Source organism: Periplaneta americana, chromosome 3, assembly GCF_040183065.1.
Source record: "Periplaneta americana isolate PAMFEO1 chromosome 3, P.americana_PAMFEO1_priV1, whole genome shotgun sequence".
Taxonomy (NCBI): Eukaryota; Metazoa; Arthropoda; class Insecta; order Blattodea; family Blattidae; genus Periplaneta; species Periplaneta americana.
This window is the reverse complement of record NC_091119.1, coordinates 205,774,107-205,789,941: the sequence shown is the minus strand read 5'-3', so window position 1 is coordinate 205,789,941 and position 15,835 is coordinate 205,774,107. Positions and strand designations below refer to the sequence as shown.

General features: G+C 35.6%; 1 protein-coding gene across 1 annotated transcript; it reads right to left on the bottom strand.

The window, feature by feature from the left end:
* Positions 1-6,273: 6,273 nt before the first annotated feature.
* LOC138697077 (RNA-binding protein squid-like) lies at positions 6,274-10,440 on the bottom strand. Its single transcript, XM_069822674.1, has 2 exons — positions 10,287-10,440; positions 6,274-7,478 (listed from the first exon to the last, which is right to left on the bottom strand). The coding sequence occupies exons 1-2, from the start codon at positions 10,438-10,440 to the stop codon at positions 6,274-6,276; spliced, it is 1,359 nt and encodes a 452-aa protein (XP_069678775.1).
* Positions 10,441-15,835: the final 5,395 nt, after the last annotated feature.

Genomic DNA, 15,835 nt, shown 5'->3' with positions numbered 1-15,835 from the left:
CAGAACATTGAACGAGAACTTATTTTGAAGCTCACATTTAGTAGGTTATGTTAAGAAGTAATCCTTACTTTTATTGTACACAGAGAGACAGATAATCTGATTTTACTTACTTTTAGGCTTTTTGCAAATTTGTAAAAATGTAAAAAAATATTGAGAAAAAAACCTTGCATTATTAAGAGGGATTCGGCATTGTTTGCTTAGTGGTACAGCAATAAGTTTCGAGGGTATTAAATATATTGTGAATTTTATTAGTAACAACAATGTAATTTATTCCTCACAACAATAATTCCTTTCTACAATTCGCCTTAAACGCTCTCGTCAACAATTGGATTTTCACTCAACACAGTACTCGTTATAGCACTCCACCGACGACAATGACAATTTACTAGGACTATTACGAACAACAATGAACTGTTAATCTTAACTAATATTTACAAAGCACTATTTACAAATCAGAACTATCAGTTCTCAGTTCACAGTTCTTCTAGCTCAGTCACTCGAGTTCATAATATCTCGAACCACAGACTTTCAGAGACAGTCCACTGTACTCGAACTCGGGTCCCTCCAACTGCGGTCCACTGCACTCGAACTCAGGTCCCTCCAACTGCGGTCCACTGCACTCGAACTCAGGCCTTCGGATGCTGACGCAGATGCGGACGCACACTCGAGTCGAACTCCGGTTTGCTTGACTGGCTTGCTTGCTCTGGCTTACTCACTGACTGAGTAACTAAAAAACTGCTGTCGTTCCTTCGCGTCCGTAATTTATAACCACAGCGACGTAGCCTCGAAAGTTCGAATTCGCGAGTCTTCCACTTCGACGGATTTCTCGGCCTCTCTAGGCAAGCAGAAGATGCGCGCGCAAACTCCCTCTCCACTCTCTCGCCGCGCGCCGTCCCAAAGTGCTCCGCGCGATCTTCTCTCTTGCGGGACGCTGGTCGCGAGTTCGAATCTCACGTCGCTGTCACAATATTATTTTCACACGCCTGGACTTGAACGGCACAGTACCGCACGCACTGGCCGAGAGCTGAAGATAAGCGAGCGTTGGGCGTCATTTTACTCCTGTGTTTATGAAAACCTGTGATAAAGCTAGCACAGTCATGACTGCTAGACGACACATCACGTGTTTATGTCTCCTGGCCTTGCTTACCTCGGCTAGCTCCCGCCTCACAGTCAGCTGATTAGTTCACGCGTGTACTAGCTATTTATTTTCTTTATTTGATATTTTCAATGCTTTCTTATCAACGTGCCATCAGTAAAAAATATGTCTTTATTTGTACTTTCAATGCGGAATCTAACTATATATTCTTAAAATATTTTTTCCTAGGCAAAGGTGTCTTAATGAGGAAAAATCTAAATTTCTCCATCTCCATAAAAAGTAAGAAAATCTGTTTATATGTCAATATAAACTTTAATTTCTCAGCATCAAACTAAACCATGATTTTGATCATTGGGTGAAAGGGTTTCGGAGCTACAACAGTTTAAAGTTGCTAATTTTATGAAAATACGATAAATTTAAATATTTTTAATTTAAACACTATGCAGTTCTGATGCCTCAAACTTTGCACAAAGCATTGTATCACAGTTGTCAACGGACAGAAAAAGTTTCATTGTATTTAGAAAATTGTAAGGTCAATTTTCTCTATATTTCGGTCGATTTGAGATGGTATAGCTCATATGAACTTCACACTATCGTTTCTCTGCGATGACAGTGCTTCAGAAAATTCGATCTAGTCCACTAATGAATTCCAGCCTTTGTTGCAAATGTGATGAACATTGCTATCTCAATAAGAGGGGATAAAATTCTCGTACCGGTACCACCAGTTTTGATGTTTATTTTTCAGTGGAAACCTTTGTCCAAATACACTAATATATTTCGTCGGTTTACAAGTAAAACACATTAAGTCAAAAATATTACCTCTGAGAAAGAGGAGTATATAATGTATATAAGTTATGTCACAGTAGCGTAAATCGTTACGGCATTGATCTATTGAACAAGTTGGTAGCAGTAGTTCAAGGTTCGAATCTGCCCCAATGATGACATAATTGATATAAAGTTTGTTATGGACAATTCCTTCAACGGAGCAGCTGCCTGGTTTGAGCTAATGGATTTTGTTAAAATCAGACTAAGACACAACAATATCTTGATTACACACTTTTAATACTTGTCACTTATGAATTTAGTTACAATAACAAGTTCCTATTGTTACATTGAACTGTAACTAAATTCTTAAGTGTGTGTTTCTTCATTATAAATAACTAGCTGAAAGTACCCTGCGTTGCCCGGGTTTTCCTATCTGCTTCTGTTTTCAAATGAACTGGTTGTTAAATTTTCGGAAATTTCGGAAACCCAACTATAGACAACCAAAACGAATTGTTTTACTAAGCTTTCCTCGTCCATAAAGATGAATCTTTACTTAACTTCACTTACATGAATTAATACTCCTTAGCCAAATGCCTGCCAGGTTTAACTAAATTTAAAACAATTGTAGATCAGGCACCGAAAAGAAAATATTTCATCATGTGCCTGACGTTCAACTTTGTTTTAAATTTATATATTTGTTTGTTTTGTTTATTTATCTCTGCCGGTTAGATACCGCTAAATTTCAAGTGCTTTATCTTAGTCGTGGCTGTCAGCGTATTAAACACCATTAATTTTTCTGCCGCCTCCTTTCCTCCCCGCCAAAAATGTGACGTTGTACAGAGGCAGAGAAAAAATAATTATAAGATCTGTACATTTAACTGAAGCTGTGCTGACATACATTTCACGTAATTTCATGTCTATGTGTGCTTTCACTTGAACTTCAGAGACAGCTGATGGTGATTAGAGAATTCTCTTGTTCCCAGTCTGAATCGTTGGGGTGTCAACGTGAGCCTAAATTTATCTATCGATCGTACCAAAGAATCAATATATACGTATGTAATTCAATTTATATTCGAATATTTTTTACCCCTTGACAGCTGTACGCCCGCTTATATCATACCAGGGCTTTTTAAAATATGACTAAAGATATAATATCTAACACATTTAGAACATATTAAATACATTACTTTTTATTTTATATACAGAATCCAGATAGAGTATAATTTTGCAAGAAGTCATTGTTCAGCATAAATAATAATATTCTAAAGACATCCTATGTTATAGAAAATGAAGTCACCGTTCTTTCCACAACGCTTGACATACTACACTGGCAACCTGATTACACAGATAAAATTTCGTAATACATTATTGGACATGGGCAATAATATTTTGAAAGATATATATGTTAGAATTAAGTAGTATATCGAAATGATAGCCGTCCAAATCCTGGATTTAAAATATCGGCATCCCAATCAATTCAAATGAACAAAAATAAAGAAAATGTAAATTAATGTCTTATTTTTAGTGAGCTTACGTATATTCACATACTACATTAGGAACATGACAAAAGTCTCATTGATATGCATACAATTCGTTTTCCCGTCTTTTGTATGAATATGTATATATGTTTAGGTGTGCTCACTTGAAAGCAAGTTACGCAATTATTGACAATATGAAAAACACGGAGATTTAGGTGAATGTCTGCAACATTGAGCGACTATCCTTGAGCTTTATTTTACTACGGTCATTACGAATGCTAGTTGCACTGAAATGGCAGTTGCTTAAAATCGAATGGCATGTTACTGGCTATCATAAGAATATGTGGGATAAAAACATCTTTTCCTTTCCTTTTGCCAGTTAATACTGCCACTTCTATTACGTTTGTCATCAGTTTTTTCACACCAATTCCTGTTCCATTGCATAGTTCTTGTGGATCAATATTTCGCAATAGTACTATTGGTGATTCAATATTAAGTATTAAATTCTGTTGGCAATCCTTGTGATTTCAAAGAATTTAAGAATTCAGTTTGATAAAACACAGTCTGCTCACTATCTACAACTATCTCGAGAAACACATAATACGGTTCTGGACTGCATAAGGATACTTACTGCATGAATAAATTGTCTAGATTTTGGCCTTCATGATGTATCCACAATGTTATTTTATATCGTTTTGCTTTTTCCATGGCCTCATGAAAGTCGATGTTGAATACAACAGACAATAATAAAGAACAATTGACTATAGAAGATTGCATTTTAGTATTATACATGAATGTTTGATCGTATTTATTTTTATTTTTTACTGTTTTAATCAATTTAACGTCCATTTTAACAATTTTAATATAGCCTATGTTCTTCTCCTGGTTATGAAGGTTAAATGTGCAAACTTTGGTACATATTGGTCAAAGCGTGTAGATTTGTATTGGGAACATACATACATACATACATACCCACATTCACTTTTATATATTAGATGAACTACTACTTTTTTCTGATTTTATTGTTCATTATCATATGTATAGCAATTCTTGTGTTACATACAATTTGACAAGATTTCAAATTAGAGGCTGTAATACAATACAGATGTTGAAAGACTTCAGTAGTTTACAGATGGTGTGTAAAGCGCCTGAATTCTTTAACACATACTTAATTGTCTCTTAGACATGTTACTTAGTGCGGGTTACAGTATGTTGTAGTAAATCAAGTATTAAGACACTTGCGATGCAAATTGAAAATCTTACATACAAGATGTATTATTATAGCTTCTTTGTTTTTAAAAGAATTTTATAATATTCTCTTAATGCAAGTAGAAAAATTATTTTGTGCTTGAACGTTATAATAAAGACATAGCCTTATACCAGGACATTCGATAAGTAACGGCAACAATGCTGTAAATCAGTGTTCCTAGCGGTGACCATTGAAATCTTGTACTACGTAATATTGCAGCGATTATTTCATAAATTTGTAATATTGAAAGTCTCGAAGTAGCCATATTTTGTAAATACAGCGCCTCCTTCTGACTTGTAGTAAACAATACAGCCCTAAAGGTACGAACAAAGATGCTTCATAAAATCCAAGTTGCAAAAGAAAAACATGTAACTCAGTGCTTTAGGGCGTTACAAGAAGCCTGTGGAGAGAAGTCCTACCATACTGAACTATTGCAAGTTGGGTGAGGCGAGGCATTCGCTTTCAATCAAGAGTTGACATCCGAATTGATTGATCAGTGAGAGAGATATCCAGAAATGCTACTGTAGATGGAGTCCGCCGTCTTCCAAGAATTTGGCAACGTATTGTTGACATGGCAACAGACTATATTTGAAGTATGTGATGTCAAATGTAGCCTAAATAAATTTAGTGTGAAACAGTAATTATGTTATCATTAGGCCTACTTATCGAACGCCGTAGTATTTCAGAATTTATTTATTTTATTTAGGCCTAATTTATTTGATTAATTTATTTATTCATTCATTTTTTGGAGTACAGTGATTAAATTCAATATTGTTTTTATTATAACGTCGTTCCTGGTTCAGTTATATCCGTGATCTTCCAATACTGTAAGCAAACAAAGCATTTCTTACGTACATATGTAGTAGTATTTTGCTGTAAAAATGGTGATTATGCAATTTTATGCAATGGAAATTATCAAATTTGTACTCGGATGTAAATTAATTCTGTTGTTCTTATTTAATAGGATTTTTTTATTTTTCCTTATCTAATTATTTTGTATTTACAACAATTTCAATGGTGTAGTACTTACCATTCAGTGAACTCCAAAATAAAACAGACAGAGAAACGGCAGCACAATTTTATGAAATAATAGTTACATCCCACTTCTCTATGCACATAAATAAGGATACAAAAGTGGTAATTTAAAAATGTATAAAATGTTAAAATTAAATTCTTTGGAAGAAAGAACGATTTCAGAAGAGTTACAGTTGTGGTATTTTAAGAATATCAATTATCTCCAATTTTATGTTCACGTGCTCCATTCACAATGAAAACATAAGATTTAACTTAAAAATATAAACGTTGCCATAAAATGAAGAGATCACACTATCATTCACGATGGGAACATAAATACAACCGAAAATATAAGTGGTTACCATGGAAACATAACAGCGACGTCATTTCGTCTTATTCTGTTGTCAATTTCAGTACTGAATGATTGTGCATTGTTTTAAAATAATGTAAACCTAAACATGAAAAGTTGAAACTTTTGTTTTAAAGTCTTATGTTTAGTTTAGTCTAAATTTAAATGTCATAGATATAAGATTTTATGCTTAAGTTATGCTTATGTTTAATTTTCATTGTGAATTGGTCTTACTGTTTCTTTGATGAATAACCTCTCTCTAAGACTTTCCACGTATCCTTGTGTGTCTGAAATCATGTGGTTTTCTGAATCTATAGTTAGCCTACATCGAAGGTCCGGAATCAATTTCATCACTAGTTAAGCGCCTTCTTCCTCCGCGTCGTCTTCCACCTCCGCGTCTTGGAATCATGATTCGCGCAGGGTAACGCTGGTATTGCCCTCCGAAACCATCTCTACCGCCACCTCCATCGACGCCGCCTCCTGTGCCACCTCCTGGAATTCCTCCCCCTCCTCCTCCACCGCCGTTTCCTCCTCCACCATTTCCTCCTCCTCCCCAACCTCCTCCTCCTCCGTTTCCTCCCCAACCCCAACCCCAACCTCCTCCAGATCCTCCTCCACCCCAACCAAACGACCAACTGCTAAATCCTCCATGACAATTTTCAATTTTCTTGTCTTCCATTTGGCCTACATTTGAAGACAATGCCTTTTGTTCTTCCTTCCTAACATCCACACCAAGTTGGTCGTTAGAATTTTTGTCATGTTCTCTGCTACCAACTGGTTTCGATAATTGAATGGAATCTCCCCTCATGTCGTCATTATTTTGAGTGTTAACATGACGTAATTTTCTAATCAGTGGGGAATGTACGTAATGTTTGTTTACATTTATTGGGTCATTGTCTTCAGTAAGCACAGAAGTATCTCTGTTTTGTGGCGATCGAACTTTTCTGTAAATAGTTTCCGTTATGATGGAGTGAACTTGGTTCGATTGCAAATGAACATTCTTTTCAGAACGGGATTCAGTTGTTCCATTGAGATTTTCTTCTTCATCCGAATTTTTCGGACAGTTTTTCTTGTCCTTATTACCATTATTGCTTCCCTTCCCATTTCCCCTTCCATTACCTTTACCATTCCCTCTCCCTTTAGCTTTGCCGTTTCCCCTGCCACACCCTCTGTTACCTCTCCTTTGTGGAGTTTCTTCAACATCATCGTCATAATCTTGCGGAGATCTTGACACCCTGACAGCTTCATGTTGTGGTGAATTGCTGACGTTTTCCGCTTCTTTCACGTGCCTTTGTCTATCGAGAGACGGAGACATTTCTGCTTCTTCGTTCTTCTTCAGCTGGTCCCCTTGGACACTGGATATCAACAGCGATTCAGATTCCGATTGAAAATTTTGAATTTGAATTTCAGGTCCCGAATAACTGAAACTTTTAGTCTCTGATTTCGAAATAATTGCGTTGGCGTTCACATCCAAGCTTGGTGAATCACGAGTAAGCAGGTTCAACTGTTTATTCGGTTGACTAGCAACTGAAACAAAATAATATAAGAATACATTATTTGACATATAAAGTACCTTATGCTCGACCATGCCGAAATGTAGTAATTATACACCTGGTAGCAGCCCTTTAATGGACCTCATTAAAGTACACCTATTCATTAAAGTTCAGGTGTTCCACCAATCAGAAAACACCATTGTAGAACTATGAAAGCGCAAGTATCGATAATTCTCGGATATGCAATCGAAAGACAACTAGCGAAACTTCACGGAGGCTGGAAATCCAATACTGTCGCAGAAGGTTAGGTTCTGTTACTATAATAATTAGCGTTAATTGTAAATAATATTCAAATAAATTCAATTTGTCATCTCGTTTTTCAGTGTCTAAATCAATTTCAAGGTTATATCAAGATTAATGTTTATCTTACTCTCTAGATTATATCAAGGTCAGTGACATTTGTGTCTCGGAAAAAATCAATACTTTCGCGTTTGCGCACATCTCACAGTATACGTGATATTGCACCAGGTCAGTACCGCTCCCCAGTCAGATAAGAATAAGATAAATACCTCTGAATAATTTCGAGTTAGAAATATGGTCGAGCATAAAAAGTCGTATGAAACTTGCCTATAATGGTAATTCAGACGCTCGTATGAAAATTATGAAACTCGGTTTCGCTCGTTTCATAAAAATACTTGCGTCTTAATTACTACCATAATAGGCTCGTTGCATAATGTACTATTATTTTCACTGGGAGGGTGGCAATAAATTATACTTTTTTTAATGTTTTATTCTTCGCAAATTTTGTATGCATTTCTTTTGTCTCCATGTAATTGTTGTACAGGCCCAAAAACAAAATTAAGATGACCCAAATTTTGTTTGTGGGTCTGTACAAGATTGCGAGAATATTCCGCAATAGCTTTAATTACACCATGGAGAATTAAAATTGTTTTATTTAGAAACAAAATCAGTAGCAGAGACATGCCGTATTGTCTATCAGCATCGATAACAAAGGCATTACTGGTTTTTTTATTGGGTTATTTTACGACGCTGTATCAACATATCAGGTTATTTAGCGTCTGAATGATATGAAGGTGATAATGCCGGTGAAATGAGTCCGGGTTCACAACCGAAAGTTACCCAGCATTTGCCCGTATTGGATTGAGGGAAAACCCCGGAAAAAATCTCAACCAGGTAACTTGCCCCGACCGGGATTCGAATCCGGGCCACCTGGTTTCGCGGCCAGACGCGCTGACCGTTACTCTATAGGTGTGGACTACTGATTTGTTTTAATTATATAAAACTTTATTACATCATTAAGATATTTGCAGTTTTGCAAGCCACCGGGGTGGCTCAGTCGGTTAAGGCGCTTGCCTGCCGGTCTGAAGTTGCGGGTTCAATCCCCGCTTTGGCTGATTACCTATCAGTTCCAGAAGAAACAATCAAAAAATACAAACCTAATTGGAGGCAGTAAAATTCTATCTGAAGAATGAACGAGGTCAAATGTCCAATAATAATTCTACATTAAGAACCTAAAGGGAAGGGAAAAAAAAAGTTTGCAGGCCTTGAAACAACTTAAAGCCAAATTGTACTTGGAGACCTAAACGGCTTAACACAGCGTTTCTACAACTGTGGTCCTCGAGTTCTGACCTTGTGGTCCTTCAAAAAAGACAGAAGAAAAAATTAAATTCAAACGAATTGCATATGACATTATAACTGAAAATCTCAGAGTTTGGAAATGACACATGGCAATCGTCTTTCACTCTTTCTCCTAGTAGTTATTAATATTCTCTCGCCATCTTTTCCCTGCGTATCTGGCGCCGAGCCTGTAACCCAGCCAGGGACCATCCGAATTCATAACAGAGGACCAAAGTACCGAATGTTTTCATGTATTGTCGACTTTCTTAATAGTTTTACCGACCCCAGTATGCACATTGAAATGGTCACGTACGGTACATCATACACCAATAACAGAGTGCCAAATTGCATCTTTACTTCTTGAAAATCGGGCATGTTTCTGCATTAATTTTTTTATTTGTTTTCCACATGACGATATAAGAAATTTTAGACTCCGCCTATTTTAAAATCCAACAGGTTTACTTTTTACACTTGCGTGTTTCGTCTCTAAGTGCCGTTTCAATTTCGCGGATTTCATACACTCGTTTAAAGCACTTCTTAACAAACGACGCACCGAGGCTTTGGTTCACTCTCATTGCCACACCAAGTAAATCCAAGTTCCAAATAACTCTTGTCATATTTACGAAATTATTTTTTTCTTTGAATAACTATCACTAGGACTAGATATTTCTTTAATGGCACTACATTAATATATTTCTTCACACACAGCTTCTGAACTATTAGTACTACCTAAATGAAGCGTATCATCATGTTGCTTTCTTTTCAAAGATCCGGATCGAAGCCAGTTTTCCATTATCTATAATGTGCACTATTTAACAGAGACATGGACAACTACTGGCGTGTACCATAAGAAGGCTTTAAAACAACTAACTGCTAAGAGGCAAGCGATGAATCAACAATGCACAGAATTCGTTTTAAGTTACTTATGATTGCTTACAAAAATATAATTACAAAAGTATTATAATTAATTAATTTTATTTTAAAATATAAGTATACTACTATTAAAATATGCTACAAAAATAATAAATTTGCTTTCGAAGGGAACAAGAGTAAGGTGGTCCGCGGAACTGTTGTGACTTAAAAAAGTGGTCCCCACTTCAAAAAATTTGAGGAACGCTGGCTTAACAGATCTACACTTTTGTCAATAGTATTATATAAAATAGTATTTTTAAAGTAGGAATGAAGAAGGGTATCCCATACTCACCCCAAACAGGGGTTGCACCCACATCTTGGATATCTTCAGCAAAGAACTGTATCAGTGAAAGCAATAACACGATGGGCGTAGAACCCATGACCACTGCCGTAGACACTCGCAGAGTGGAGTGATCATTTGTCGTGTACTTAGATCCGACAACCATTAGCAATATATCTACAACGACTAATTTCACAAACCAACATATCGAGTCATCCGAGCGTAACTAATAACACATCACACATCGCACGTGCACAGTCAAGCACGTGTTTGGAGTACAAAACAATTGAAGATGCAGATGACACTATGAAAGAGGAATTCTAACGTCAACTCATGTTGAAGTGTATCAAACAGCCATGAACGTGCCTGCGTGTCTTTGGGGGTCTTAATTGTTTTATATAACGCTTTAGATTTCCGTGAATTACTTTTTTTCTCTTGAAAATCGTTAAATTCGTCATGAAATAGTGAACTGTGAAGTAATATCACATTAAAAAAGGGGAACATACATTTCACATGTCTACCGTTTTTCTTGCTCTGTCATTTAAAACTGTGCATAAAGAGACATTATTGAAATGACAAGAAAACAAGCTTTTTTTTTAAAGAAATACAGTGACAAGTAATGCTCATCAAGTGATAATGGATTTTTTTTATTTTAGTAGGTTATTTTAAGACGCTTTATCAACAGCTTAGGTTATTTAGCGTCTGAATGATATGAAGGTGATAATGCCGGTGAAATGAGTCCGGGGTCCAACACCGAAAGTTACCCAGCATTTGCTCATATTGGGTTGAGGGAAAATCCCGGAAAAAACCTCAACCAAGTAACTTTCCCCAACCGGGAATCGAACCCGGGCCACCTGGTTTCTCGGCTGGACGCGTTACCCGTTACTCCACGGGTGTGGACTTTGATCATGGATTTTACAAAGATTTTTTCCACCATACGTTCAATTTGAAATAAGAAATCTCTCTATAAATTCCTAGATCCGGAGAAGGCCTAGCCTTCGAGATATGATTTTTGAAATTAATCGCTTGACAGTCACATTAGTCTCATATCTCCATTGTCATCGTGAAGGAGAAAATGTATTAAGGCCCCAAATGTTTGTGCATTACAGAAAACTCACCTCTTCAAGTTGTTTCAAGAAGGAGCCTATACTTTCCACCTGAGTGATAATAGCATTATTTCGGTAGACTTGTGGACCAGTTACCGAGGTAGACAGGCTATAGAAAGAATACCTCCAGAAGGAAAAACGGGGAAGTGTTAACAATTCCAAAGCACACAACTCCGATTGTTCAGCCTCTTCATGTTTATGGCTTTAGGCCTTGGAAACATTTTGTCTGATAGTGTTTTGTTACTTGGCACGAATATTATATTATATGAGAGAGATAATGTGGTGAAATTACAGCCCTTGACAAATAATCAGTTTTCATCCTCCTACATATATGAATGTGTTTAAATATGGCTGGCATAAAACCGGGTACCTTGGCAACAGACCTGATAAATTCGTCACTCCTGTAGAATTCTGTTTTTACGTTGATGTGCAGAACTGATATAAAGTTGATTGTGAGAAACTTATTTTTCTGAAATGTTCGTGGTGCAAAGTTCCACTTTTGAGCATTTTTACAACGGTTGTCAATACTGGATCATCACAGTGACTAATATTTCAGGAGTGCTTAGGCCTACATTTCCTTATCATTTCTGTATAGACTATTCCAGCCGTGGCGAGAACGTGACTCGCGAAACATTGTGGCTCGCAGTGATAGCTGTGCATTTCGCTTGCTTCTAACCTCCGCCAACCCCCACCCTCTCACTCACTGGAGTCAAACTCCGTTCCATTTGTATTTGTCTCTGACCTGCGAGTGGCATATGTCTCTCTCGAAGCCATGTACGAAAGTTCCAAGGAGGATGGGAGGACGCATTTTTTTGCTGCCAATATGAATATTAAATGTATGATTTGTTCACAAGTATTACGAGGAAAACGGTTGTATAACATAAAACGGCATTATAGTACATGTTACTGATGAAACATTAAAAGGTTAAGTGTTATTGTTGTTATCATCATCATCATCATCATCATCATCATCATCATCATCATCATCATCATCTCTGTACGTCGACCCTTTTTCAGCAGATGTACGAATAATGCGGTTAGCTCTTCAATTTGAACTCACTGATTTACTATGTGATGTCAAATGAAAGCTAGATGTAAGGACTTGACAAATGTTGAACTTTCAAATCTTTGCCAAAAAATAAATATCCGAAGCTTCGTTCTTTCGCTTGCTCTGTTGAAGCCATGTTCGCTACAACTTACGTTTGTGAAAAATTATTTTCAACAATTAAAATAGTAAAAACCAAATTTAGATCACGACTGACAGACAAATACCTTCGTGATCAATTACGACTGGCAGTAAGTGACATAATTCCTGATTTTGAAACTTTGTCGCAGAGACATTCTGAAGACAATTAATTTTAGGTTGTGATATTGTTTATTTATTGTTCATTTCTTTCTTCGTTACACGTACTAAACATTAGTTTGTAGGCTTGTACTGTACAAAATTATATTTAAGTGCTTGACGTAAGGAAAATGAAAATCCATTAATAAGTCAGGCAGTTGCTTAACTTCCCCTTCGGGTATCCGCCTCCCCCCATAGGTGATATGCATGTTGCAGGTTACACAGTGGCTCGGCGCACGATTACATTTTCGCCATCGCTGGACTATTCTATAATCAATTTCATGAATATTATGTCTAATAGGCCTATGTCATTTTCATAATTTATACTATTTCAAGAGATTTCGACAGTACGGTATGCAGCTAGATGAGATTTATTGTCTGATATTTCTAGCACATAGCACTGCTTGCATTAGCTGTTACAGCTTTGTAGTGAAGAATTAAAAGCAAAAAAAAAAAAAAAAAAAAAAAAACATATCTCGAAAACTCAGCCATTTCCGGATGTAGAAATTTATAGGTAGTTTTCTTGTTTCAAATGGAGCATATGGGGGAACAATCGTTGTGAAAATCCATTATCACTTGGTGAGGCATCCTTACGCGTGACTTTTAATGCTCACTTTTCCATATGTTATTCAATGTTCATTGTTATTTGTAGAACAGTCACTCTCAACCGAGATGAGTTAAAAGGGGAGCACGATGATGATGATGATGATGATAATAATAATAATAATAATAATAATAATAATAATAATAATAATAGTAATAATAATAATAATAAATGCTCAAAACTTCCAAACTCGCTGGGTCAGCCGCTGCATCTGCTGTGACAATTAAATGCAATCAGTATCTCGATCTTCTGGATCGATATAATTTTGTCGTTTTCGCTGTAGAATCTATGGAACCATGGTGTTCTGAGGCGAAGTTGTTAACTTCTGATATCGGCAAGTATTTATCAGCACTTAACGGTGACTCTCGCTCTACGGCTTTCCTCCGCCAAAGAATTAGTATTGCCATTCAACGAGGGAACGCTACAAGTGTTATGGGGACTTTTCCAGAATCTAAATCGTTGGAAGAAATATTTTATTTCGTGTAGAGCTGTAGACAGTTTTTCGCATCCTTTAGTTTTGTTGCTAATTTCTAGTTTGTCTCTCATTCAATTGTTTAATTTAATTTCAAAATAGATATAAAGTTTATTTTGTATAAGACAGTTTGATATGTTTTTTTTAGATAATATTGTTCTAAATTAAACATTAAGTGAAATTATTAAGTAGGATAAAATCACTCTGTGAATTATTATTGTTACAATATTTTGTTAGTGGTATTTACATTACCTCTAATTTGTCATGAATATCCATTTGATCATAATAGTCTTAGCTATAGTATAATTATGTTCGTGTATCTATGTTCTCTTATTTATTATATATAAAACATAAAAATATAACATACTTGAAATTAGTGCACGTATTTATTGAGACAATAATATCATTATTTTATAGATATTCAGCTGTTACTCAAATATTTAATATGCATTACCACATTCCATTTAATCTTCCAAGCAGTAAGTCCCTCACTGATATCAATAAATTTTCTTTGTTTTTATAATAATAATAATAATAATAATAATAATAATAATAATAATAGCTTCATGTAATTTTCACAGGCTCATAAACATTTTATTATTTTGGAACTTTTTATGGGGTCAGACAAAACTGTTAGGTGTACAATTATTATACACTACGTAAAAATATTTGTGATATATTATTATTAATAAGCAACAGTCAACTGCTTTTTTAATTATTTTATAACGTGTGAGATGCCTTTAAACAAACTGAGGTTGGAAATTGTTCCGATTAAAATTCAAGTGATTTTATTGAAATGTCAATAATTATACTCACATTAAGACAAAAGTCGAAATGAGTTCCCTATGCTTGAATATAAACCCAGTAACTCTCCACTATGTACGAGGTACTATCTTGCTGGCTCAAAGTTTCTCCAGGTCTGTTAAGAACAGTGAAGGTGAAGGTGAAGAATGGATAGAATAGAATTGCTGTCTTGGTATCATTGCATACGTTTTCGTGTTAACACATCATTTGAACACATTTAATTTTTACATATTACATATTAATATATTATAATTATTTAACCCTTTTATTTGTGAACATAAAATAAATGGAATATTACAATGTATGTGTGTACAGATTTCACGTTTGATGTAATTCTTAATAAATGACTTAATAATGATATAATAATTCTGTGCATATAGTTTGCATAAGAACCTCTCAAAGTTTTTATTGATACGTTATAAACACTGAATGTGACACACCATGTTACATTGTATACATCAACACGATAGTCTTATTCTTACCACACTTTGTGCGATGTTGTATCTCTGTTTATAGTTGCAGTCAAAGTTTTGCTCCTGGCAAATATCATTGCTTGTCTCTTGATCATCTGCAAACCTAACGTACATCACTTCACAGCTAGAATATGAAACATGTCAAAAGAATCTTAATAGTATTACAAATTATAGTCAGAGTCTAGTTGAAATATACGGGGTGTTCCTGTGCATAATACGAAGTAGTTAGACTGTTTGTGCAAATAATACATAATACATTGCAGATGACACTCAGGGTCGTAACCCTTTACACATAGCTTTGGTTTTATACCGCTTATTACTGAAGACTGACTAACAAGGAGAGGACACGCTGTGTATATCACCGAATTAAATAAGATTGTGTGAGATGAAAGTACAAGACGTACTGTTTAGAGTCATGCCTGGTATGGGTGGCCAATGACCCCTCGTTTTGGAAATATTGGCTATTGTTTGTGACATACTTCCGTTAGGTGTCTAAAAAGGAAACATTATACTATGTAACAGCGTAGCTCATATGGTTGGATGCTGAGTTGTCATCCAGGCAACCCCAGTTCGAATCCTAATGCTTTCTCATTTTTAAAACTTTATATTATTATTATTATTATTATTATTATTATTATTATTATTATTATTATTATTATTATTATTATTATAACCAAACGGACAATTTGGCCCAAGAGTGAAAGTCAAGTAGATGAACTCACTTCTAAATTCGGAAATAAATGTGTAACACGTTCTTCAT

Excerpts from the sequence above, each read along its gene's own strand:
- LOC138697077 (XM_069822674.1), bottom strand. The coding sequence starts at position 10,440 with ATGGTTGTCGGATCTAAGTACACGACAAATGATCACTCCACTCTGCGA. Across the intron at positions 7,479-10,286 it reads GGGTGCAACCCCTGTTTGGG|TTGCTAGTCAACCGAATAAA; the intron begins GTGAGTATGGGA and ends ATTTTGTTTCAG.